Source organism: Zootermopsis nevadensis, unplaced genomic scaffold, assembly GCF_977971745.1.
Source record: "Zootermopsis nevadensis isolate Lab colony 2312 unplaced genomic scaffold, Znev_1.0 Znev_ptg000031l, whole genome shotgun sequence".
Classification (NCBI taxonomy): domain Eukaryota; kingdom Metazoa; phylum Arthropoda; class Insecta; order Blattodea; family Termopsidae; genus Zootermopsis; species Zootermopsis nevadensis.
The window spans coordinates 2214447-2241676 of record NW_028259163.1 but is presented as its reverse complement, the minus strand read 5'-3'; the positions used below and the strand labels follow the sequence as shown (position 1 = coordinate 2241676).

The window sequence follows — 27230 nt, the reverse complement described above, 5'->3', positions numbered from 1 at the left end:
GGTCTCTTCCTTAAAGCGAGTTTAGTACCTAACCCGAGCGTGGTTGGCATTGATTGGTTGATACGTATTAACCAATGGCAGTATTCCATCTGTCTGTCCACTGCGTTGCATTACGGTATCGGGACTCTTGTTTGTGCCGGTGGTATTTGTTAGAATATTTTCCAGAGTGGTGGATGGTGTGTTGGTTTCTTCAGCAAAATGCGGCATTTCCTAAGTCTTTGTGCTTTGTTGGCAATCTCTGCAGTTAATGCAGAAGTTTATTTTGAAGAGAAATTCTTGGACGGTGGGTATTCTGGTCTGTTTATATGTGTATGACAGCCACTTCCTAAACTCCACGTATAAATTTCATATTCTTTGTTGATAAGTATTACCTAAGAGTCGTTATTAATAGTACTTATCATACATACAAATTAGATAAATAGTAATTTAAAATTTTTCAGATTCCTGGGAAAATAATTGGGTGTACTCTGAGCATCCAGGAAAAGAATTCGGCAAATTTGTTCTCTCCCATGGAAAATTCTTTAACGACGCAGAAAATGATAAAGGTACGTGTTTAGAAAATAATCTGCTTTGAATTATAAAACACATGGACGATTTACATCGTTTGTTGCTGCTACTCTAATTGTAGACATTTAAAGGCGGCTTATTTCAGACTTAACTGCTATGAAACATTTGGTTGAGAAAAGCCAGCACTAAGAGAGTATCTCCCATGTCACTCCTATTCCATAGAAGAATTTACCTCAACCAAAAATTCTCATCTACTATACATATAAGGAATAGTGGTTATGCTTTTGGTGAAATTATTTTTGTGGTAGTACCGTTGACTGTAAATTACTGTTATAACTATGTAATTTATATTTGTATTAGAAACAAGTACTGTATTTTTGCTGTGACATGTTCTACGTTCTTGCCTTAGGCCTATGCAAGATCTATGGAATAAATACATTCTATTCCATTCTTATTTTGTTGAATACTTTCTTGATTTCCTCCTAGTAGCACAAGTATGTATTTCGTAACTCTACTCAGCTGGTTCCATTATCATGTTCACAGGAGATTGATATTTGTCCACATCTTGAGCAAAATCCAGTCTGTAGTACTTAAGATTCGTTTTAGTATTATCCTTCCACCTATGCTTAGGTCTTCTCAGGGGTGCCTTGGTTATTTTAATATACTGTAGTTTCTTTATACCTATTTATTTTATTTTATGTTGGCATTATTTCCCATGTTCCTCTTAAGTACAAGTGGGTGTGGTGGGGTGACCAAAAAAGTTGGCACTTGCTGATTTTAATTTATTTTCTTATGAGAGTTGGCTCAAGTGTTTTTCAATACTGTGCCAGTGTGACATTTTCTTGTATGAACTGAAGTTTTTCTGTATGTAAGGCATGATTGCTCAGTCAGTGGGCTAGAAATTAGATGGGTGGGGTTTGATTCCTGACAGGAGAAATGAAATTTATCTTCATCATCCAGAACGGTCTTAACATCATATTTTTACCAGGAACTCTGTTTCAACAATAAAGATGGCCATGACATGAAGATGGACTACTTTCTTAGTAAGTCGTCATTTTATGGTGTATGATAAAAATGGTTGTGCCTCGAACACATTTTCTTCTTTTCAGGTATACAGACATCACAAGATGCTAGATTTTATGCATTATCCACAAAGTTCAAACCATTTAGCAATAAGGAAAAGCCCTTAGTTATCCAGTTCTCGGTGAAGCACGAGCAGAATATCGACTGTGGCGGAGGGTACGCAAAAATCTTTGACTGCAAGCTGGATCCAAAAGACATGCACGGAGAAACGCCATATGAAATTATGTTTGGCCCTGACATTTGTGGGCCAGGAACAAAGAAAGTCCATGCCATATTTAGTTACAAGGGCAAGAATCTCCTTATTAACAAAGATATTCGCTGTAAAGATGATGTTTTCACGCATCTGTACACCCTTGTCGTGAAGCCAGACAACACATATGAGGTGAGATTTGAAAATGTTTCACTGTTATTGTTAATGGTTGAATTCAGTCATTTTTTTTATTGTAATGTTTCAGATGCCATGCTAATGTCAATTCCTTTTAATCATTTAGTTTAAAAATGTTTCTCTTTTTAGTTTAAACTACATCTGGGTTATTTTCTTAATGGTGCCACCGACTTTAAGCTTAAAACAGGTATTATAAAGGAATGTTTTACTGTAATCTGACATCTTGGTTCAGGTTCTGATTGATAACGAGAAGGTAGAATCAGGGGAGTTGGAAGCTGACTGGAACTTCCTTCCCGCAAAGAAAATAAAAGATCCTGAGGCTAAGAAACCCAGTGACTGGGATGACAAGGCAACTATCGATGATCCAGATGACAAGAAGCCGGAAGACTGGGATAAGCCAGAGCATATTCCGGACCCGGATGCCAGTAAACCTGAGGATTGGGATGATGAGATGGATGGTGAATGGGAGCCACCGATGATCGATAATCCAGAGTACAAGGGAGAATGGAAACCAAAACAGATTGACAATCCCAATTACAAGGTACTGAAATGTCATTAGGAATATTTAATTTACGTGTACCTAGCTGTAAATCCTGCTGAAGATAAATGAATATTTTCTTATGTCACATTCTATCGGTTGTTGCAGGGTCCCTGGGTTCATCCTGAAATTGACAACCCGGAATACTCGCCAGATTCTGAATTGTACAAACGCGATGAAATTTGTTCTATTGGCTTTGATTTATGGCAAGTGAAATCTGGAACAATCTTTGATAATGTTCTTATAGCGGACGACCCTGAATATGCCAAACAAGTTGGAGAGGATGTCTGGAGGCCTACCTTCGTAAGTATTGCACCGCACACCAATGAAGAATAAACTGGTATACTTTTATAACAAGGCCGTGAAATTTGTGGGGGCTCAGTCATGTGGGCTGAGAAATATTTGAAACTGATGGCAGTGTAAGTTTGATAGACAAAATTCAGCAGTATTTTTATATATTTGGTTTACGGACGCTGCCAGATTTAGCTTTTAGCAGACCCAGAAAATATGGTAAGATATTATTTGGTTTTATGTTTAAATACGTATGTGTAACAAATTTGTTTATTTTTTCATAGGAGGGTGAAAAGAAGGTGAAAGAAGCACAAGACGAGGAGGAAAGGAAGAAGCGCGAAGAAGATGCCAAAACTGCTAAAGAAACTGAAAATGAAGAAGACGATGATGAGGATGATGATGACGAGGAGGAGGATGAAGATTCCACAGATGCTGGGGATGTTGAACCTGGAGAGGTATGAACTTATTTTTATATTTACCTTTCAAAAAAGGAAATTTGTTTTAAATTAACCAAAGTAATTATCAGTGGCTTACCAGGAATGTTTTACTCGCTGTCTTTAACATATGAGAGATATTCTTGAACCCTTTTTGAGCATATAGCCCGTGATGTACGTAATATTTACAAATTTTGATTCTGCTTCTGAAAAGGAACTTATCTTTGTGGATATTATTCAAGGTCATATTTATTGAAAGTGTTTATAAAGTGTGCTCACCATTAAAATGAGAGTTGAACTGTAAATTTGTAGGAGTAAACGTTTTAAGTTGATATCAGTGTTTATAAATTATGTGTGTTGTAGTTAAGAAGGTTCTGTGACTGGAAGTTCTTTTGTTATTTACTTTTAAGGGGGGAAACTATTATATTAAAAGAAATGTGATATTAAATATGAAAATTACATATTTTTTTTAAAATATGTCTCAGTCAGATGCTTCGTCCGTGGATTATGATTCGACTCGTGATAGAAAGAGAATGGGTACTGTTTATTGAGTTTGTTAGTGGTTTGTCTAATTTCTGTAAATTATTTGAGTTTCTCTTGTTTCAGGAACATGATGACCATGATGAATTGTAAAATATATTAAAAAAATGTACAGAGACTATAAAAGATTTTTATGCAACGGCTTTCATCTGTGGACAGTGAAAATGTCGTAACCCTGACTGATACTTTTTTTTTAAAAAGAGAAACAAAGATTGTGCAGCGCAAGTGTAATGCAACTTGACTGATTGCAAAAACTGAATATTCAAAATATTCGAAGAATAATTAAACATTGCTCTGTATAAATGAGTGAGACTCGAACACACAGATCTTAGTTCTTGATTGTGCAAGTCTTCAGTGATTGGTTCTTTGTAGTGGGTAACGTGCATTTTCATAAACTTTTAATTTTGAAGAAAATAGAAGAACTTTGTGCAGCAACTTCCATCATGTACAGAATAATTAAATATCAAGTCTTAATATTCTTCTTTTGTTAATTCACATTTGAAGTTTGTTTCACTTGTTAGATTTTTCATTGGTTTGAGCAAGAAAATGTCAGAAGTATTTAAACGTTTTTGTTGCATTTAAAATCCCCCCCCCCTTTCCTTTCAAATTTACTGTGCACAGATGTGAAGTAAAAAAAGTAATCAGCCCTATTATTCCACGAGTGCTTACTACTAATACACATTTTGATACAGAATAAATTTGAAACAGTTTAAGTTTGTAGTTCCGAATTGCGTGGAAGTTAGTGTTTTGTAGCATTTTCTTTTATCAGAATTCATAGATGCCCATTAAGTACATTACGTTCACTGATGAACACAGCCGTCACTTCCTGACTCCCAGAAGGGAATGCATGACATTAAAATTAATCTCACAAGAGTGCAGCTGTGTCTAACATTGTGAAAAATCCTGGTTATTGTGCGTGCACATGCATATGTAGTTCATTATACTGTTGAATGGAATTTTTCTTGAGTTATGTATAATGTGGCTCTGCTAGAAGGTCAGAATTTTGTCATAAATTTAAAATATCTCGGGATCACAATTCCGAGCAGAGCAAGAATCCATAAACGTAAGAACCTTTGGAATGCTGTGTCGCTTCTGGATGAGAAACGTGCTGAATAATACGTGCTTACTGAAGAAAAACTAGATGAAATACAGGCTACGTTGCGTGACAAATGTGGACAGCCTACAGAATGGAAAAGCAAAACGTAACGGTAACTTTTGGACGTTACTTCGAAAGAATGTTTTTGGGTGATTTTCAGTCTATTTAAACAGCACAGAGTTCGTATTTGCAGAGAGATAATTTTCAGTACCTCTTATAAAAAAGATAAGATTATTTCGTTGTTCTTATGGAGCAATGCTTGTATCAGGAAAATTTTTATAGTGCTCGTCGGTGAGTTCCGCCAGGAGCCAGGAAGTGACTAAATCGCGACAGTAAATGCATTGCACAAAGACATTCACATATTGACACAGATCTTCCACTGCTTAGGTATGAAGTTTACATGGAATAATTTATGTAATCTTTTGCAGATTGAATGCTGACAGACTTTACAGAAAAAAACATGAGTTTTCTTTAACATCCTTTGTAAGATGCTGTACTGGATAAGTATGTAGGCTGAGCTTTTAGACACAGTTTTCTTTGTTGTTGTTGAAATGGACTGACTGCCATTCTTGTGACAAAAACAATAAAAGAGATGAATAATTATAAAATACATGTTTTTAATGTATTTCTCCTATGGTAATTTTTCGTTTGACAGAACACAAAATATGTACAAAATCAGGCTTGCACTACAGATGCACGGGAAAATCTTCGGTATGTCGAGAAAATGCAGCAAAGCGTTAAAATTATGAAAAAAAGTTGGAGAGTCTTAGAAGAGGCAGTCCCTACCCAGAATTTGTACTGTGTCGAGACAATGGTAAATTCTAATGGATAACAGCATTTCTGACATAACATACAGGTTACATAACGCTACATTCATGATTCTTTTGGAAGTGAAATATAGGTTACGATGAAAAGTAAGAATCATACTTACTAAGCATCAACTAGAATACCTTTAATAGGGAGACAAAAAACGTTTAGAAAGAATTGATAACGCAAGGGAATGAAATGGATGACAAGAACAGTGAATTATAAAATTGGGAAGACCCCAAGAATTGAAGGATTTACCTTTATTGTTTTGCAGTTATGCTGTGGCTACTGATCTGTTTATGGACTGATTTTTAGATTTATCAATTCTGTTCCCAACTGCAGAGGTTATAAATTATAAAATAAGATATGAAAAGGCTGGGGTGTCATTTTGAACTGGGTATGTATTGGCAGATATATAAAATAATATCTACGAGGGTCGCTCATTAAGTAATGCCCCACATTTTTTTCCTCAGAACATATTTATTCAAGATGGCTCAAATTTAGTGACAATATAAATCAATGTTTCCTTTACACATACTATTTTTCCACATAGTCCCCATCAACTTGTACGGTTTTACGCCAGCGTGGAACAAGTGCATGCATGCCTTGCCGGTACCAGCTCTTGTCCTGTGCACGTAGCCATGTCCTCAGTGCTTGAATCACGCTCTCGTCATCTTCAAATCTTGTTCCGCGGATAGCATCTTTAAGTGGCCCAAAGAGATGGAAGTCGGAGGGTGCCAGATCTGGACTGTAGGGTGGATGGGGTAGCACCGTCCAACCCAATTTGGTGATTTCTTCCCGGGTTCTCAGACTTGTGTGAGGGCGTGCATTGTCGTGCAGGAGCAAAATTTCTGCTGGATGCTTGTGAGGCCGAACTCGTCGAAAACGCTTCTTGAGGGTTTTCAGGGTCCTGATGTACGCGTCTGAATTGATGGTCGCACCTCTTGGCATCACATCCACAAGAATGACCCCATCACTGTCCCAAAAGACAGTCATCATGACTTTTCCGGCGGAGGGAGTTGTCTTGAATTTCTTCTTTCTCGGTGATTGAGGATGATGCCACTCCATTGACTGCCTTTTTGTCTCTGGCTCAAAGTGGTGTATCCAGGTTTCGTCACCTGCAATGATCCGGGACAGAAAGACCTCTCCCTCAGCATCAAAACGCTCCAACAATTCAGAAGAAATCGTTTTCCTTTGAATCCTGTGGTCTGCTGTGAGACTTCGTGGAACCCATCTTGCGCACACCTTCGAATATGCGAGAGCCTGGATAATTGCAATCACACTTCCATTGCTGACTGAAAGCTGTTGGGCCAATTGTCGAGTTGTGATGCGCCGATCCTCACGAATAATGGCATCCGCGCGGTTCAACATGTCTGGAGTGGTGGCTGTGGCAGGACGCCCAGAGCGCGGCAGATCACGGAGCTCGGTTTCTTCACTTCCTGAAGCTTTAACTCTCTTAGCCCAGCGACCAACGGTGCTCCTATCGACTGCACAGCTTCCATACACAGCACACAAACGTTTATGAATGTTCACCACCGTTTCTTTTTCAGCAACAAGGAATTCAATTACAGCTCGTTGCTTGTAACGAGAGTCGTTCACAGACGCCATTTTAACAGTTCACTACAGCTCCGCTATCTGTTGGAATCATTTGAAACTCCGTACACGAACGCGGGAAACATCAAATCTCAAGCATGTAAAAGTACACTTTTCTATCTTCATTATTGGCTGAGAAAAAAAATGTGGGGCATTACTTAATGAGCGACCCTCGTACATAATAAATGACTAGAAGTAACAAAAATAAATATAATCTACCATAAAATGAAAATATGTAATAATATTTACCTTCAAAAGAACAATATGCTTGATGAACACACATAACCTCAAAACACACTAACACATGGAAACCACATTGAACTGAACCACAAAATAAAATGGCAGGTTGTCTTCAAGTAATTCACCTGTCTCCACCAGATGGCAGGAGACTGAAGCTGATTTACAGTCACAACAGATATTCCACTGCCTTATAAATATATTTCTCTTAAGTTAACAATCTCTTTTACAGAGTTATGATAAAGGTTGGGGTCCATTAGTTTAATGTACTGACAGTTTAGACAAACCAGAGCAACAGAGTCAACTTTTAATCAATTATTTCCATACAGACACAACCTTCACCCTGTTATTAAAATGGGACACTTCTACCACATTTTAATTAACCACTTTTAATTATCTGTCCAATACAATATCCCAAATAAGTATGTGCCAGGCTGGCTCTGTCTTCTGGTAAAAAAAATACAGAGCAACAGCTGAGCAGCTAAATGAGTTGTCAGTTGCCGAGTTACAAGGCCGAGCACGGTTTAACCAACAGAATGATAATAAAACAGGGCAGAGACATGGGAATTTACAATTACAAAGAGCAGCATATTATGGCTGTTCTAAAACCAAACCTAAATGCATATATCCTTGGCAAAGCAAAATGAATGAACATTCAAATACACAGACACTTTATTTAATTTTTATTTACACATAAATATATATGAATACTTGTCAAAGCGTTAATCTCTGAATATATCTCTATGGGCCAGAATGCATCTAAGAACATCCAAGAATCTTCCGTGTTTATAAATATTCTGGTAGGAGTTAGGTTAGGTTCATGAACCGCATCCTCTGTTAACTACTAACGTACATGAATCTCAACTGAGGGAAGGTAACAATATACTAACCAGTACTTGATAATAATAATTAACTGATGTCATATACTCCTGCTGCAACTATTTGCCGTGACAACCAGTCCAGTCCATCGTGGAGACCCGTCCCACTTTGCGCGTCACAAGCCTGAATATGCCACCTCCTACCACAGCATAATTTATACAGCGCAAACTGCTCCGTCAGTTCCTCTATTGTTGCACAGCCAGGAATGTCCTACAATATAAAAGTACCATTAACAATTATGAATTTTAAATTTCATATTGCTACCATGTAACCACCACAATGAAGACCCGTAATGTGGTCTTTGCTCACACTAGAGAAATCTATTTACATTATACCATCATCTAATTATATGCTTACCAATTCAATACTTTTATCTCACGCAGACGTCCGCGACATACCTGTTTGTTTGCCAGGATCAACAGAGATGCGTCCTCCAGCTCTTTCTCAGACATAAGTTTCGCAAGTTCACTGTGGGCTTCAGCAAGCCGATCGTGATTGCTCGAGTCAATGACAAACACCACCGCCTGAAATAATTAATTATTCATGTAGGAAAACCCAGAGTTACTTAGGAGGTTTATCAATGGCTCCCAAAATATTACGCTTTACGCCAGACTCTATATGTGAAAGCCAGGATAACACCTTGAAAAATGTCCATGTTAAGCCTCCTTCCAAATTCTTACCGTACCATTATCATATAAACTGTGTACTTGGAACAGCATTAAATAGCTCAATAATCAACCAATAAATTACTACTGCACTGTGTAGTTATTATGATTTCCCAAAGAAAGGTAATATAATCATAAAACATGGCATTTACTTGAGTGTTGGAGTAATAATGCTTCCAAAGTGGACGCAGTTTATGCTGTCCTCCAACATCCCAGATTGTGAACTTCAGATTCTTATATTCCACTGTCTCCACATTGAAGCCTATGGTTGGAATCATGGTCATGAACTCATTCTGCTTCAACTTGAAAAGAACAGAAGTTTTCCCAGCACCATCCAAACCCAAAGTAACAACTCGCATTTCAATCTTCGGTCCAATATGTACGCGATTATCCTGTAATACAACAAAAAGTTACAGTGGAACCACGGTTGCGGAGAATTTGACGTAAATACATCTATACGTGATCAACATATCGTGCGAACACCATATCTATACAAGATTTTGATCTAGTAGTACTAGATTGAGGATTTGACATCAACATTAAGCCAAACGTTTCTGTACTGTCTCATATATTCTGCTTTATGGAGTCTTTTAGCTTCAATGTCATCCATCTTGTATAGTGATACTACAATGTGGAATAAACAGAAGACGTAACAATTAGAGTATACAGCACGCAAGCTGACCATTGTTGTCGGTCCATATTTACACATTTTTCTGTAGCTTTTTCGTAATGTTTTTTGCGTAAGGACTTTGGTTAGGGAGCAGTAAATATGACCTACTAAATAAAACTCTGATTAAAAAAGCTACGTTATTATTATCTAATTGTAAGATAAACTTTCTTTGTTCCTGAAATTCCCTAGATTTACAATCCGAATCCTCCATCCATTATCTAGCTCGAACCAGACCAAGTACTTCATCTACAGTCACAGTAGAACAAACAACATGTACTCACCCAGACTATACACCACGGTAAGCAGCAGCAACATGGCGAGCACGAGTGACGCAGATTCCAGTAGCAACACCTAGTGTTCGAGAGAATCCTCCTTAGAGTAAAGATCCTGCAAATTTATAAGGATCGAAGGACGCGCAGTTATGATGTGGTTCTAGGGAACCGCCCTGGAATCGACGTTTCTCATTGGTCAATTGGGTTTGTTCTACTTCCCTAACCGCAATACCTTATTTACCAAGAGTCAGAGTCTATTTGTTACTTGCGCTAAGTTCCATAAGCCTTGCAGTTACTTACCTTCGTGAAAGTAATGGGTATGCTAGGATCAGGTTGCAACTGTTCTGGGCTCAACTCGGAATACTGCTGCTGCTGTTTCTCAATCGAGTTCAGAGCCTCCTTGATTTCTCTACCAACCATCAAGACACGAGTATCATCCTGCTGTATAGTTTGTTCGCACTGGACACACACACTGGCCATCTAAATTCACAAACATAAAGAAGATGACAATTTACCGAACCAAGTAAAGAGATACAGTTTCACTTCACACATTTATGCTGGAAGTGAATTACCTAAATCATACACTTGTAAACACCAAGGATGACGATTTTTAAAATGTAAGTAATGTTACCTGGAATTATCTTAAAACACTGATTAAGTAATTTTTCTTTAAATAAATGTAACTAAAAGGATATTAATGTCACAAATTCAAAATTGATAAGTGTCACACAGTTCCTTTCTTGTAGAATTAATAATTCTGTATATTTCAAACACACAAAGAAAATAAGAAAAAAAATCAGTTCAACAATATTTAAGTAGTAACCTGTGAAACTGATGTAGATAAATCTTCCTGAAGCTGACGCAATGAACAGAGTCTTTCTCTTATGTGAGTGTCCACTGCAGCCATGGCCGCAACCTCCTGTAGCTGTAGCGTTTCACGCAGCTGCTGGAAGTACGTCTGAACACGTGCACGAGCAAGATCGGCCGTTCCCCCCTCCCTTCCCGTACCTTCAAGCATCTGAACTACTTGTTCTGCAAATGCGTAAGAAAACCAATAACACATACTGCAGGGCACAAAGAGAAAAATCTCGATTTCAAAGCTAATTTATCCATCAGCTGGTCGGTGTGCATATATATAAAATGTTCTCTGTGAAGAGGACTCAATATCAAGAGCAGTTAGTCGATACTTTCAACCGTCTGTACCTTTAATACTGAAACCACTAAACTGAATTTTAACCTCTTCCATGCTATGCACAACATATCTTGCTTAGAAGTACTGCCACTTGACGTGTGCAATTACGTAATGTGCGATAAGATGAGTGAAAGAAATATTTACTATGATATCTCAACAGTTTGTTACTTTAAAAAGAATTGACAGTGGAACCACGGTTCCGGAGAATCTGAAGTAAATACGTCTCTGTAATGTAATGACCATTGTTGTCGGTCCATATTTACACATTGCTGGTATGGATCTTACACATTTTCCTAACGCTGTTTTGCCGAATGACCCTTCCGTATAGACGTACTTACGTCAAAAAAATTATAGGACGTTATGAAAATGCACAAACAGAAATGCCTGTAGCAATCAACCTGACCTGCAATTCTATAAGTCAAGTTAAATTCTTACATATACCAAGTTGTACTTTTTTTGGGGACCTTAATTCTTCTGACAATATTCATGAATGAATGCACCAATTAAACATACCCAGTTTGTGTACAGTTTCACTCATATCTTCCATAAATTTTCTCATATGCTGGACAGCATTTATGACTGTTGCTCGGATGTTTTCAGCTTCAGTTTCTACCAAAGCATGCTGCAAGAACGCATTAAAATATGTTAACAATAAGAAGTTTGATGAACCTAAAGAAGTTTAAAATTACCGGGGTCAAGCTGTGTATTCTTATCTCTCTTCTGGGGGCCCCCAAAATGTTGGGACCCTGGGTAGCCACACCTCTCATCTGAACCTAAGGATGGCCCTGATCTAAAACACATATGCGTCCTCTCCAATACACCCCCAGAGACCACCACTGCAACATGGCATCTTTTGCATATAAGATTTCTTTAATGTTTAGAATTACTGTGAACAAAGGTTAAGGTTTGTTTCAACTTCATTACGACAGATGTCATGGAATCTTTAGTAGTTCCAATATTTCCCATCTAAATGGCATGTAAGATCACAAATATCAAAGCTGGACTGAAAGCACAGCGAATAAGCCTCCCTATTAACTTTGTCAAATTAAGTAACGGATTATGCGCACACAGTGATTTATACCTGGATGCAAATAATTGTGGTGAAACGTAAGATGTTAGTCGCGATTAAAGTATTAGTTATTAGCAGAACGCTGTTTACAAACCATATACCGCAGAGAAAGCCAGGTTATATTTCCCTAACAGTAACAAGGAACTAGTAATTTTGTTAAGTACCTCAAATACAAATAGTTCTAAACTTTTGCTGGATATTCCGCTAAACTCCATTAATTCAGAGCAACAGGTAGGTGATATCTGGTCCATAACCCTTCAGCAAACACAGCCATTTAAATTTTGAACAGCCTACCCAAAAACTGAAATTCACAGGGCAGTTTTCTGCTGCAAAACTGACATTTACCTTATGGCTCTTGTGACGACCATAATCCTTGCAAATGAAGCACATGATAGGCCCCGGCCCAGACTGCAGTGTTTGGCAGTCATCTTCCAGACACGTAAATTCAGCAATGTGTGTAGGATGCGCTGGGCATTTTGGTTTTTCACGAGGTTTGTCAGAGAGAGGCACTCTCCGGTGCCTTGCGAGCGTGCGAGTAGCGTGAGTCAATTCCGAGCATTCCTCACACAGGTGTGATGTACACACAGTACAGTACAGAACTGCTATATGATGTTCATCTTCATCACAGTTAACTGATAGCTGTAAAGGTAAGAGAGGAAACATACTACCATTTTATATTCTGCATTACAAGTTACGAAATACCAATTCTGGCATGTTTGTCAGACTGTCATTTGCGAAAGACTAGGAACTCCCCATCTAGAACTTGCCTTTACGTTGAATTCCTCATCCAACCATTTTGGAGAAGAGAAACACAGGAATTCTATCAATACTGTTATTAATTTAGAATACTTGAAAACACAGACCAGAAGATTAAAGAAATAAAATGGAAGATACTTGTCTGGTAAGTTGAGCAGAAATTGCATTAAAATATTCAACCAAAGTCAAATAAAAGCGCAGATTAAAATCTACCAAGGACACACTATAACAATGACAGAACCATTTATGGAAATAAATTCCCACTGAAAAGAAATGGACCTCTATCATGAATATTTTTAACTAAGCAATCAAACACACTTCACTAGCCAATGTATAAAAAAATGTTCTTTCATAAGTGTCACTTTTATAGACTTTGTTTTGTCACTTAAAATGGTAAAATGCTTACAGTCTAGAAAATTAAAAGTAAACCAACTTCTTTAGATTTGACTTAAAACTTGGTCATACCAGTTTAATTTATAACAATGCTTCTGTGCCGCACATATTATGCCGTGTCTAGTCTTAGAATTGGAAAGTACAGAAAAAGTAAACATTGTTTCACAAATGACAAAGCCTACATTTACAGTAAGCTTACCTGGCGTTCTTTTTCCAATAAATCTGCGGTGTAGAAATGGGCCGCTCTTTCATGAGTATACTGAAGTCTTTCCAAGAGTTCCAATAGGGCAAAATTCTTTTTCAACCCCAAAACACCTGAATTTCCTAATTTCATAAAAATGTACAAAAATAAAATTAAACCGCATGTTACATACCAAAAATTGATATTAGGGAAATAGAATGGTCGTGGATTTGATTCATCATTTGGCTCAGGACAGGGACTGGAGGTAGAATCTTGTAAACATAATAACAAACCTTTGGGTTCATAAAAGAAGGGACTTTTCTTCCCTAGATAAGCACACTATTAAGATCGTGGTCCATGGAGTTGGTTAGTTTGATACATACATTTGTCCGGAGATAGGGATTAGCTCTATCTAGTGGGCCCAACTGTGTAGGAACCTGAAGACAGAGATAGAGTCCCATCTCCGAAACGTCGTTTTACGTTTTATATTTACTAGACGATGGATAATATCCAAGAAAATTTTTATTCAATTGATACATACTGTTTAGGGCAGGATATTCTCAAGCTGCATATGTGGAGAGATTTTTCTTCCAGGAAAGTAAAAAGCTCCTCTGGGACATGTTGAAGGAGACTCTTTAATGGTGTAAATCACCAACAGGAACAAAACACAGGAAACTTAGGTAAAGCTATGGTACATTTTTACAACAGCAAGGAGCATTCAGAATTCAAAGTCTGCCAAGAACACATGTTAAAAATCGGTGTCATCGGGTGGGGATTACACCTTCTAAGACTTGTTACATAATATGACTGCTGTGATGCTGGATACTAGTTTTTGGCTCTACAAATTTACATCAAATTTAGCATCTCTACTATAAGGTAAGTAAATCCTAACAGACTGCAGACTGTATGCATTTTTTCTCATACCTAAATGTAGGCAATATGTGATTATAATACATTTTTTTAGTAACCTACCAACTGGTGTGGGTTGTCTGTCGAAAGGGCATTGTACAGCATTGTCTCTCAATGGAAGACGAAGCAGACACGCATGGCACACTGTATGGCCACAGTATAAAAGGCGAGGTACTTTATCGCCTTGAAGCCCAAATACATCTTCACATACACGACATTCAAGTACCTGTCGTAAGAAAAACAATGTTTTCTATACATGCTTATCATGTCTATTTGCGCTACCATAGCTGTCGTCTGTCCAACTCTGTACTTACATTCACTTTATTATTCGATTTAACCGGTCGAGTAAAGGTGTAAGAATTAAAATGGTCTATTTCACCAGCCATTATTATTCTTAATTCTTTCCTAACTGTCCCACAGCTGACAAACGTTCAGCCATATTAGCTATTATTAATAATCAGACATGGCACAGTATTTCAAAACACAAGTAACCAGGCATACCAAAATAAATGTAGCTCATGTCGTAAAGATAATCTGTGACATCCATAAACGATATGAGAATATGGCTGCTGAGGAGACGACGTATGAAAGTCTATACCATCAACAAGTGAGTAGTTTTACATATTTGACATAAGTTACACAGAAGTGTGACTTATGACGTAACATAAAAGCGCTAATTATAGAACGGAGTTATATATTAAAGTAATGGTGAATTCGTAAAGAATATCAAACAGTTTAAATTGTTTGGTTATGTACACATTTACGTCAATATAAACAACTTTTAGTTCTTTGATATTAATATTATGACTGATGTGTATTGTCCACTTTATGACAGACAATAATAACACATAAGCCACAAATATCCTGAAATATTGAGACAGGCCCAACAGAACATTTCAAGCAGGTCCTTGACAAGAAACCAAAATTTGGTTCTGGATATAACAAGGCTTGGGAAATTCTTTATCAAGAGTGTTTAACGGTTAAGATAACTCGGAGAGCTTATGTCTGTATGGACTGAACATTTGCAAATCACAGCAATATTAACATTTACACTGTCATGTAATTATGTTAGTTGTGGTATGTTTGTAGGATACTGGCCGTCAAAATCCAGGAGCTGTCTCACAGCCAATTTTGCAACACCAGTATCAAGTGCAGTCACAAGGCAACATACCCCCTCCATTTTATCACAATATCCCAAGCACTGTTCTTGCTCACATGTCTTCAGATCGAGGGGCACCACCATCTTATGAAGAAGCTATTGATCCTAATGGTAGGTTGTAATGGCCAGTGCTTAGTAATTTATGTTCTTGTAAATCCTGTGAATTTTAATTTTTTTATCACTGCACTGACTTATCATGTATAGTCAGTCACACGGATAATGTGGATTGTTTCGTCTTTTGGGGCAGATTAGTGTAAAACAGTTGCATGTCAGTTATGCCGATCAGACTGTTTTACAGAGGACAAAATATTGTTCAACGTTGTACTTGAATTTGGAACACCCAGAACAATAATCAGTTTAATCAGAGTATATTTAAAGAAAGCCTTGTCTGATACAGTACCTTTCAGAATGGTTGAAACATGGGAACACTTTATTGCCATTGCTTTTTAATTTCATTTTTGAATGCACCCCTCTATTAGAACTGTCCAAAAGAAACAAAGCATGACAAGTCAAATGAAACACATTGGTTACAAATATTCGGTACTTGTGGGTTATCGGGACACATCACTTTAAAAATAGGTTAGGTTAGGTTGTTGTTCTGCAAGATTGTTTACCGCACCTCCATTTCACTCTATCACTGAAATATAGTTTCATAACAACCGAACCTAACCTATTTTTAAAGCGACGTGTCCCGATAACCCACAAGTACCAAATATTCTTATGAGGGCACTTTGATTTGACCATAAAGGATACAGCAGGTTAATTCAAAGGATTTTTTTTACTTTATTCCTTGACATGATTTTACCTCTAATTGTGTTATGTTTTTCTCTTTACAGCACCTCCGCCTTCTTATGACTCGCTGTTTGGACGAGTACGTGAGGCACATAAAGCATCCAAGGGAATGTTTGACTTTTTGAAAAATGTTATCATTTTACTTTTAGGGACAAGTATGTTTACTCCTTATATTAATAGTATGTGAAGAACAATTTGCAATTCATACTATGAGCTTACTTTTTTCTGGTTTCCTCTTTCCAGTCGGTTGCACAATTATCCTGGGCGTGACAATCGTAATTCCCATTTGCATGATTGCCATTGGTTCCATCTACTTATACGACTGTCCACAAGGTGAATATATTCCAATATACCTGCTTGTTGGAGGTAAGTAATTTATAGCTTTGGTCATTTTGAAAATGCCAAAGTTACGGAAATTTATTTTTTCTGTTTGTATCAATATAGTATAACCCTTATTTTATATAACACTAACAAAGGGATCACCCTGTATCATAAATACATGAACATCAAAGCAAATATGATGCAGAAAATACTCTTGTTACCTCACATTAACGATTAACTTATGGTCATACGTAATAAACTATATGAAATAAATTACCTATGCAGCAACTTGTAACGCATGGATCCCACCGATATTACTGAATCGTTAACGGTTTGTCCCCCTTGTTCTCCCACATTTAAGTTCATTTCACAATTCATCGCGATCCCGACATCCATCACAATTCACTTGAAATTTTAGTTAAGGAGCTTTTAAATGGTAATTATTAAGTTTCTTGCAGGTGGTTTTGGGGTATTAAAGCAACTGCTTCATCTTTCTGCAAGAGTAAGACAACACGAAGAAGAGCAGGAAGAAGAGCGAATTCGGCAGTCACCCACGCAAACGCTGATAAATTGTTTTATGCTTGGGTGGTTCATTATAGGTAAGAGGTGCACGAGACATATATAAGTACTAAATAATATAAGATACCAAACTTCTTTCAGTTTAATCAGACGGTCGCATTAACAGTAACCAATTTTAGTTCCAAAAAGCATAGACAGAGGGCATCTGGCTTTGTACTGCAAGTTGTTTTCAGCAAAATTTCATCATAAACGTTTGAGAAACCTTAGAATTCCAAATTTTTACGCTGCTGTATCGGATGACACGGTCCAGTTACGTAACCCCTGGAACTCTACGCCAGATTCCATTAATCTTATTTTTGGGAATACAATGAGAACATCGTACGTTCCGTAAGTATCCACGTTCTGCTTCCAGACATACTGAACCAAGTATTGGCAGAAAATGAATATTGTGTTACTGTTTATTCAGCATGTGCGTATTGAAAATTACATGTAAACTTTTAAACATTTTTTTAAGAGGACTCATGTTTGCAACTTATGAGTTCAAAGAAACAACCATACTTCAATTATCCCACACTGTTTACTCTTACACATGAAATTTCCTGTTCTTCCCAGGTTCAGTTTGGGTGTACAAAGAATATGAACCTAACTACGACCCATCACGGGGAAAGTACTGTAATCAAACATTGTACCTGTTCGCCTTCTGGCTCATCACATCTGTATACATTGTTCTGGGTGTCATAATTATGTGTTTATGCAGCATTAGCGTGGCTTCAATCGCATTTCAGAGAGACACCTAATTGTTGGAAACGTCAAGCCTCAGTTTATATTTTTTTATGCACTTTTCTTTATGTATGTATATTTAATCAGTATTGTTTCTTTACACGTATGATTAGCTGAAGTCAGTTTTTATATTTAATCAAGTTCTTCCATTTCGTAAAAAGATTACTTCTCTATCTGAATTGTATTAGCTCTTCTTGAACTCTGAATTCTCTGTGACAAGGTATGCCCAGCTGGGTACGAACTGTACACTAAAATAAAAACACAGGACAAGTAGCTGCTGTTGAAATGTTCGCATGAATTTTGTCCGTCATGTTTTTTAAAGCTGTTTGTAAGGGACGCGTGACAATTCAGTTGCAGCTTACAGTATTCAGATGCAGTTCACAACTCCTTATTTTAGATTTGTGCTTAATTAACTTCAGGCCAGATATTTTGTGCTTCGCAAGCACGTTTTATGAGTGTCAATCACAATAATTTAGCCATGACAATATTGACGCTAAGTACTTGAAACTTTTATATTCACAAACAGAAACTAGCCTATATTAGGTTGGGCTGATCTGTCTTTTTAATGTAGCATTTATTGATCTTTATTCTATTCTCGTGTGCCACCCTAAAGCAAGAGTTTGTTAATTCATAAATGTTCTGATGTGGTCCTCTCTGTATTAAGACAAGGTTTTGGTATAATGTTTCATGTGTTATGAGCACAACTACTATATTACAGCAATTAAATTGAGGATGAGATGGGTGGGGGAATGTAGAATGCATGGGGAGATGAGAAATTTATATTAAATTTTAACGGAAGGCCTGAAGTAAAGACTCACTCAGAAGACCTGGGCACAGATTGATGATAATATTAAAATGGATCCTGGAGAAATAAGATGCTGAGGTATGGATTAGATTAATTTGTTTTGGGATAGGGACCAGTAGTAGGCTCTTATTAATATGGCAATGAACCTTTGGGTTCCATATGAAATAGGGAATTTCTTGATAAACTGAGTGACTATCAGCTTCAAAGTTATATGAGTCGGTTATGGTGTCTTAAATATTCGCTGGAGCTGAGAACAGTTCTTAACAATTTGTTCCCGGAAATTTTGCACTTTTATAATTAAAATTAGCAGTAACTGTCACTAATATGTGACTGGAGTAGTAAGGTACATTGCAGCAGTAGAAATAAAATTCTATAAAAAAATGTTTATGACTGATGAGTGAGGTGGCCAGTTCTCATATGAACCTTCATTGCAATGTGTTCATGCAGCAAAAACATGGTATTAATCAAAATTGTATTTCTAGCATTGCTGAGAACTGGAATTAATAATATTAATTCAAGCTTCTTCTGTGGTAACTTCATGTTAGATTTTTCATTTTTAGACTTGAGGGAAAATTAACAGTTTAGGGAACTGAAGATAAGCCGACTTACACACTACAAAGTTCGAAGGTAATTTTTCCACAATTCTATCTTCAACATTAAGACAATGATAAATTCACAAGGAGTCAAATTGTATACACTTGTAATACTTATTAGACACGAGGATGTGTGTCATGACAGCTGGTTTTTAGCTGGGCATTATGCACAGAAATAAACAAATAATCTATCTAATTATGAACTTGTTTCCCTGACAATGGAGGCAGCAAGAACCTCTTAAACACTGGTAAGCTTCTACCAGACTACACTGTGCTGCAACCCAGAAGACAGACATCTTCATACTCACCACTGTGAGAACCTCAAATTATATTTATTAATTTATAATTCCCAGTAGCCTAGATGGAAGCACTTAATGAAAAGTTGGCATAATTTATTTTCATATATGATACCAAACATGTGAAGTAGGTGATACATTTAATATATGCCCTGTCGGTTCAGTGCTTTAACAGCGAATTTACATTTTATAGACATATCAAAGGTACATTTTCTCCTTATTGAAACATTTTGCTGTCTTCAAAGTTTATTTCCTGTCTGTTAAGTATCCTAACCCCTCCACTAACTAATGCCATGTTACAGTCTTCCCCAAACATTAAATACTTACGTAGTTCAAACAACTTAAGATAGGATCCTCATCAAATTCTCTGTTAAAAACCAAATGGGTGAAGATTTTGAAGAGGCAAATGCTAGGATGAGACTAACAGCTCACTGGGCCTAAGACGCGAAAGTATGATGACGATTTTTCTGAGATCTGTTAAAATATTATCCATCACCCAACAGGTTGCATAACCAAAATATTATGTACATTTCGTGTCTGCCCCATGCATACCACGTATGAATGAAACTGACTCGGGATGATATCCAATACGGAGTGTTAATTATAGATTCCCATGAATGTATCGAACTTCAAAATTCTGAATGGTTGCAATGATTGTAATTGTCAACATTTAAAAATGTTTGTACGTATGTTTATGATCTATTGTCATTCAAAATTTCACGAAAATCCATCACTAGAATCATATGACGTCAGGGAGAAGCAGACATGTGAACAGACACGATGATCTGTCTCTTCCGCTGAAATAGGGAATGTAGGCTAAAAAGTGTTTCATGAGTGCACAAAACATTCCTCTGCCTCTTAATCACTATACCCATTCTTTATACATTATGTTGAATTGTAATTATAATCTAGCTTCATTGAGTTTTTTTCTACAATCCTATTACGTGTGCTTTATTTGCTCTGTAAGTGTCGATTTCAACCACAAATCTAACCTCCCATCTCCTTGGTCTTGCAAGTGGCTGCTTTACAACAGCTACATGTCTAACCCATCACTTCACCAATCTAAAAATACTGAGTTACCTGTCAATCATGTACCTTCATCTCTTGTACGTTTAAGAATCTTCTGAGAACTTTGCTTTCAAGTACTGGATAGGGGTGAGTGGATCCTCTTGGTTCCGTAGAAGGCCAAACAGCCATCAGCTTGTCAGTAAAAGATTTGCCGTGTGGATTAACTTTGCTTTCCCGGAATGGCTGAAATAAATTATTAGCAAGTCACAGTGAGAACAGACGCTTTGGGATTTGATTGAAGATCTTCTGGAAACTATGCAGACAGAAGTTAGGAAGTGAGATTTCAGGTTCTCACAGCGGTAAGTATAAAGACGGCTGTCTTCTTAGTTGTAGCGCGGCGTAGTCTGGTAGAAATTTACAGACGTTTCAGAGGTGCTTGATGCCTCTGTCATCAGGGTTGCAAGCACCTCTGAAACGTCAGTAAACTTCTACCAGACTACGCAGCGCTACAACTAAGAAGACAGCCGTCTTTATATTGTGTTTGTATTTTGAAGTAGCGGGGACAGACTAAGAGGTCGGCATGAAGACTGTACGATAGAAACTGACGTGAATACAGCAAGACCCATAATAGGATATAGTAAAAGTAGTTACAAAAGTGAGTTAATAAGAAATACATTGACAATAATTATGCAAGTTTGTACAGACATGTATATGTGAAATTAATGTATAATGAATAACTATTGGTGTGGAACCTCATAAATTTGTTACAGATATGTGTTGAGTTTTAAATTACAGTGAATTATGGGCATAATATCAAAGTACAGTACATGTGCGTACATTAAAACTGACTTTCAGAATATGTTTTTTAAATTAATATTTTAGAAAATATCAGCAACATTTCAAGTATCTATTACTGATTTGATTTTATCTAAAGACCACCTGAAATTGATTCTTCACAACAGCAAGTGAATCAAATGATGGGACTGCAGTACGGCATTTGAATTCTTAAGACAAATTCAGATCATCAGAGAACTGGAAATGAAGTCTAGTCATAATTTGGTTCTATAGAGTTAGATGTTCAGTTATTTTATTAGGTTATCAACTGTTGAGGTTATGTACCATCAAGTGAGTTATGGCAGAATAATTTTAAATAAACACGCAAACATACTGTCGGATGTCTAACAGCAGAAGTTAACCAAGAACTTAGTGGCATATGTCAGCATCACATTTGATCGAGGGGAGAAACTGGAAGGGGGCCGTCATGTTCATAATCACTGCTCTGAGAACCTGAAGACCTGTGCAGTACTACTTGGTGATATATACAGAAATAGTGATGTAATCTGTAACATATTCCAGAACATTCTACTTTGTAGGCATCAAAAGAATCTCTCGACACTTGGCTAGTCTCAGAGTAAAGGTACATGTGAAGAATGATTATGTATGTTGATTGGATCAAACTGCACAGCACATAGAACTAACCCAACACCACTTTTCAGATGAGCTCATGTACAAGACTCAAAATGTATTTCTGCAGATTAACTGTGAGATCTTGGTTTCCATAGTTGATAAGTATTAGTCATAATGTATGAATGATCTAGTCTAGAACCATACATTGTTAAGTTGTACTTTGATGAGTAAGATGAAACCAAAATCATTATTCACTGTAAAATTTTGAAACAGAAGGCCTAACAGTATGTCTGAGATGACCTAACTTTCTGATTTAAACTTACAAGTTTCATTTTTAATCATTAATACCACGCCATGTGTGATATTCTCCGAACATCCTCATTTTATACATCTATTTCTGAAAACTCAGAAGTTGCAGTCACACACTCTCTCAAAAATATTAAATTTAGTTGCGTTGATCTTCATGACACTTAGATCCTCCTGTATTCAACTCGGATGAGTTATAATTAGGACGTCTGCCACACCAGCAAGTACCAGATTATACTCCCAAACAAACGGATGGATGAGGATGTTCGGAACACTTTGTATGTAGCTTTATTTTGTATATGATAGTAGATATTTGACATCTTGTATGTTTATTGAAACAAGACACCATTTATGATTATTCCCTACGTGATAAATCACCATGTGTCAACTAGAAACATTGCCACTTCACGTTTAATGTCTCTTTTTAATTGAGTCATCTGCCAAGTATCATGGTTGTCTAATCCAGCTGTAATCAGTTTCATGATTTAAATTAAGTTTTCTGTCCTCTTATCTCTTATTAAGTCATATATAAGCTATGAATTATACTATATCTACTGTAAACATTTAATATTTGGTATAAAAATGCTATGCAAAGTCATTCACAGTGTTCAAATACATTTTTGTGTTGTCCTCTTTTTTGATTGCTTGTATTATGTCAATAAAGATTTGTGTACAATTTTATACTGTTTGTTATATGATGTATGGCTTTGTTTAGTTTATTTTTGGTCATCCAAGATGTCACGACAGAATTCATAGTAGAATGTTGGTTACCAGTCCTTTTTTTGGTTTGCAAGTGTCAAGGATTTCCACACATCATCACAATATTTCCATTTTACAGGAAAGCTTATGAAACCAGATAGCATCCCCACTGACAGCACAGTTAAATAAAATACAATGAAACAAATACTCAAGCTCCGCAAATCTACAATTCCATAACCTAATTTCTTTTCATATCCTCTCTTCTGTCCCTTCATTGTGAGCTATGAAAAATTGGGTTGATAGTATTTCTACAAGTTTCAAAGTTTGTTGTAAACAAATAAACAATATTGGCAGAAAGGAACATGGAATTTAACTAACCTCATTTTGCTAAATGACAGCAGTGACCAGTGTTAACAGCAAAATTTCCTCCCTCTCGTATCAGCAGAAGCCTTCTAGCTCCACTTTTTTGAGCCCTCACAATTGTTGTTGGTCTCAAGACACTGAAATGAAATTCCAAACACTTCGGAAGAAACAAATTTCAGAAACAGATGGTATATAAATTAACTAACTTCAGGAACCAGAGTCCCCGAGAAGCTGACAGTTGTTCAGTCAAGAAATTTCCCTGCCTTTTATGGGATCCAATGTTCCTTACCATGTTCACAAGACTCCATCACTCTGCTTTGGTTTCTTCCTTCTCAAAACATGAAATAACTTGCAACAAAATCCTCTTGGGCTACAAGCCATGTCAAAGTGGGACCACAGTCCAACGTCCATTTTTACGCAGCTAATCACCCAAGAGGATTTTATTGCATTCAGTCACTGAAAAATCATCACATCATGTACTAAATACATTTCAGCTGATACAGCATAATTAAATAAACTAGAGATAAATATACAACATACCACCTCTGCATGTACTGTGAATTCTTATTCTTATGAAGATTCAAACTTTTTTTTATGAACTATATTTGAATTCATACTACAGAGTAAATTCTTAATTTATAACCTAACCTAACTTTAACAGATCATCAAATATATTCCACATTGTTTGGACCACTTTTATAGTCAAGAAGTCCCATTATGGAAGTTCTTTGCAATTAGTGTTATGATCCACTTGCCTGAAAAGGAGAGGAAATCCACAAACATGGACACATACATATACATGTATATGTATGTAGTCTATGGATCCAAAAGTTAGAATGATGATGAAAAATAGGACATGGAATAAGTGATAAAAATTCAAAACATACAGGGAAATGGCATTAAAAATATTATCAATATAAATTAGTTTATTCATTCTCATTTTGTCTCATGTGCCTGAAACTGGCAACAGTATTTCACCACATTCCGTACAGCTTTGTGTTTACAGTCGTACTAAATCTAAGTATTTGCAGATGTAATATAATTTTTCTTCACTCTCCTGCCTGATGCAAATTTACATGAAAAATTATACTTACCAAGAGGAAATGCTTCCAAGCATTCTCACTGCTCCAGCAATGTCCTGGCAACGTTGTACTTTTTAGAGAGTTAAATTCTTGGCTTCTCTATTGTTTTCAAACAGACACAAAATACTACTTATTTCATTCTGAGACAGCTTATTAAATCTCATTATGTAACAGACAAAAATAATCAGCAATTAGTGGTACCTGTAGAAAAAAGAGAATATGTTAAGTATTTTTCTTTGAATATTCACACTTTAGATACTCAAGAGTGGAAATAAAGAGTATGAATAAATGTTACTAAAAAAAATGATGACATACCATTCAATTATCAGGTGGCTCCGGATGTCAATATAGACAAAAGCAATAATCACTGCTAGCCAAAATCTCATTTGCTGACGACAAAATTAGCACATATGCCATTCCTTCCTTACTGACAGTCACAGATTATAATCTACACTGACTTCCCTGTGCAAAAAATTCACCAGATTTGCTACTTGATTATCAACTTTATTAACAAGAACTGAAAAAAAGGCCAGTGTTATTTATTTATAGTTAGATGCCAGAATGTACAGGCACAATCCTAAACAGTGTTGCAAAAATGAATATGGGAGGAACTTGTGCAAATTACTTTTATAATTAATACACATTTGTATTTGCATTTATTACCAATTCACATGTGACATTTCATTAAAATTAAGGGCATTTACAAGCGGCCTTTTCGAGCTTATTAAAAGTGTTGCGGTTGCGTGGACTGTACGTACATAATTAAACAAGATTCCATCACCACAATAGGCTTCAGGAGGGTAGGAAAATGGTCCTCAAATAGTTTCATACATTAAGACCCCACTGGAAGTCCTGAGAGAGCAAGCTATGGAAAAGAACCTCGTACAGACATCAAATATCCTTCCATCACTGTTCCTTCAACTATTCTATATTCTTATAAGACAAGATTTTTTTTTTTAAATTTTGTAGAGGAATAATTAACTGAAGGTTTATTGATGGCTTTGGTCAGTCATGCAGAAAAAATAATATATTTTTTATACACTTGGACAACACTCACATTTACTCATAATCTCATATTTTTCAACTAAAGGCTACCTAAGTGGGCCTATTGCATGACAAGTGCCTTGTACCAACCAATGACAAGACAGACACTACACCTACTCCCTAACAGAAGAATTAAATCCCACTGTTCCTTCACTTGCACACACAAACAAAAAACTGTGTAATGTAAAATCAACAAGATGAGAATTGAATGAACATTTCATTTTATCGATGGACTTTAATAACATAACATTATTTGGAAATCAAGAAGTTGCTTACTTTAATAAGGCGAAATATTAAACATTTACAAAAAAAAAAAAACCTCTAGCTACAATTACGCATAAACATAAATCGTATGTACGATCATCCAGTTCTGAACAGTGACTGCTCTGAACCATTACCAAAGTTCATAAAAATGAATTTGTAATTATATGTTTCTGGAGCTACATAGTAGTTCTACTTTAAATACAATATTTTACAGTTAGACACGCATTTGGTTTACTTTACTCTCTGTCTCTAATAATACTGAGCCGACTCTGCCCATGACGCGCTAGTCAGCCCACTGCAATACAAAAAAAGTTACATATAAGTTAACATGTACAATGACATTTCAGACCTCTATACCATACCTGAACCTACAGATATCTTGGGATTTGGTATTGCAGAGGATGGAAACCATCCGACTCAAGAGTAAAACTCTCCAAAATGGCCAATTACACAGTAAAACATAAAATGATGTCATGATGATTATGCTGTGAAGTTACGCATTTCAAGCAAGAAGACCGGCATCTCTTTCTGTGCATTTTCCTGAATGTATGGAGAAAATACAGCAAGTTAAAAAAAAAAAAAAAAAAAAAATTGGGCATGCCACACCCATCTTAACAAAATTATTGCGTAATACTAACCAGCATACTAATTGGCACTTTCCCTCGTTAAATTTTTCAATACCGGAGGTGTGATGCAAGAAACATCTCAGACCAGTTCCTGTATAACAGCACTATTACCTTAAAAATTCATCGACAGCAATAAGTATTCTGAAAATCAAAGCTACATTCGTAATTTATGTAAATGTCGCTCTTCACAGCCGAGACTTCATCAAGATATGGTAGGACAACTCTACATAGTAAATAAAACATCATACATAAGACCTCTTAGGCTTTGCTGTGTAAATGACTATTAAAACCACGTCAGACGGCACAACCCACGTGACTGATCTGGATACAGTATAATATTATATGTATATTCTCATTACCTCATGTTAAAATTTAATGGTGCAATGTTACTGCACCTCAATAACATACCTGCAAGCACACTCCCATACAAGCTGCATGCAATTTTCATTCATACAAATCTTTTAAAGCTACCGTCAGTCATCGATGTCAACAACAATATGCAGCGTCCATACCCCCCCCCCCCCCCCCCCCCGGTCACATCAACGCAGCATGCAAAAGATACAATTTTTTATCTTACTATTTACTAATATTAAATTAAGTGCATGCAACTTTTACATATGCAGGAGAAGTCTCTTTCAGTTTCTCTTAAGTCTACAGATCGTACATTCC

The 27230-nt window shown here is 36.5% G+C and overlaps 3 protein-coding genes and 1 long non-coding RNA gene across 4 annotated transcripts; 2 read left to right on the top strand and 2 right to left on the bottom strand.

Annotated features, from left to right (window-relative positions):
- The first annotated feature begins 82 nt into the window (after positions 1 to 82).
- On the top strand, positions 83 to 4336 carry Calr (calreticulin). The gene is made up of 7 exons (XM_022061148.2): positions 83 to 283; positions 441 to 545; positions 1617 to 1972; positions 2208 to 2516; positions 2622 to 2816; positions 3089 to 3259; positions 3845 to 4336. Exons 1-7 carry the CDS (start codon positions 199 to 201, stop codon positions 3869 to 3871), a joined length of 1248 nt encoding a protein of 415 aa, XP_021916840.2. The 5' UTR covers positions 83 to 198; the 3' UTR covers positions 3872 to 4336.
- A 3829-nt stretch (positions 4337 to 8165) lies between these two features.
- LOC110828411 (E3 ubiquitin-protein ligase TRIM23) lies at positions 8166 to 14966 on the bottom strand. The gene is made up of 10 exons (XM_022061132.2): positions 14812 to 14966; positions 14561 to 14723; positions 13607 to 13731; positions 12604 to 12897; positions 11703 to 11811; positions 10821 to 11029; positions 10298 to 10477; positions 9208 to 9447; positions 8789 to 8914; positions 8166 to 8600 (listed from the first exon to the last, which is right to left on the bottom strand). The coding sequence occupies exons 1-10, from the start codon at positions 14881 to 14883 to the stop codon at positions 8421 to 8423; spliced, it is 1698 nt and encodes a 565-aa protein (XP_021916824.1). The 5' UTR covers positions 14884 to 14966; the 3' UTR covers positions 8166 to 8420.
- Positions 14967 to 15039: 73 nt separating this feature from the next.
- LOC110828420 (uncharacterized) lies at positions 15040 to 23164 on the top strand. The gene is made up of 6 exons (XM_022061149.2): positions 15040 to 15104; positions 15587 to 15767; positions 16493 to 16603; positions 16692 to 16814; positions 17228 to 17368; positions 17901 to 23164. The coding sequence occupies exons 1-6, from the start codon at positions 15060 to 15062 to the stop codon at positions 18083 to 18085; spliced, it is 786 nt and encodes a 261-aa protein (XP_021916841.1). The 5' UTR covers positions 15040 to 15059; the 3' UTR covers positions 18086 to 23164.
- LOC147872016 (uncharacterized) lies at positions 19842 to 27087 on the bottom strand. The gene is made up of 2 exons (XR_015537992.1): positions 23561 to 27087; positions 19842 to 21013 (listed from the first exon to the last, which is right to left on the bottom strand). It is a non-coding gene; the product is annotated as an uncharacterized LOC147872016 (long non-coding RNA).
- Positions 27088 to 27230: the final 143 nt, after the last annotated feature.

Excerpts from the sequence above, each read along its gene's own strand:
- LOC110828420 (XM_022061149.2), top strand. The coding sequence starts at position 15,060 with ATGGCTGCTGAGGAGACGACGTATGAAAGTCTATACCATCAACAA. Across the intron at positions 15,768-16,492 it reads AGAAGCTATTGATCCTAATG|CACCTCCGCCTTCTTATGAC; the intron begins GTAGGTTGTAAT and ends TTCTCTTTACAG. Across the intron at positions 17,369-17,900 it reads GCTTGGGTGGTTCATTATAG|GTTCAGTTTGGGTGTACAAA; the intron begins GTAAGAGGTGCA and ends TGTTCTTCCCAG.
- Calr (XM_022061148.2), top strand. The coding sequence starts at position 199 with ATGCGGCATTTCCTAAGTCTTTGTGCTTTGTTGGCAATCTCTGCAGTT. Across the intron at positions 1,973-2,207 it reads AGCCAGACAACACATATGAG|GTTCTGATTGATAACGAGAA; the intron begins GTGAGATTTGAA and ends ATCTTGGTTCAG. Across the intron at positions 2,817-3,088 it reads ATGTCTGGAGGCCTACCTTC|GAGGGTGAAAAGAAGGTGAA; the intron begins GTAAGTATTGCA and ends ATTTTTTCATAG.
- LOC110828411 (XM_022061132.2), bottom strand. The coding sequence starts at position 14,883 with ATGGCTGGTGAAATAGACCATTTTAATTCTTACACCTTTACTCGACCG. Across the intron at positions 10,478-10,820 it reads TATCTACATCAGTTTCACAG|ATGGCCAGTGTGTGTGTCCA; the intron begins GTTACTACTTAA and ends TTGTGAATTTAG. Across the intron at positions 8,915-9,207 it reads ATTATTACTCCAACACTCAA|GCGGTGGTGTTTGTCATTGA; the intron begins GTAAATGCCATG and ends TAATTATTTCAG.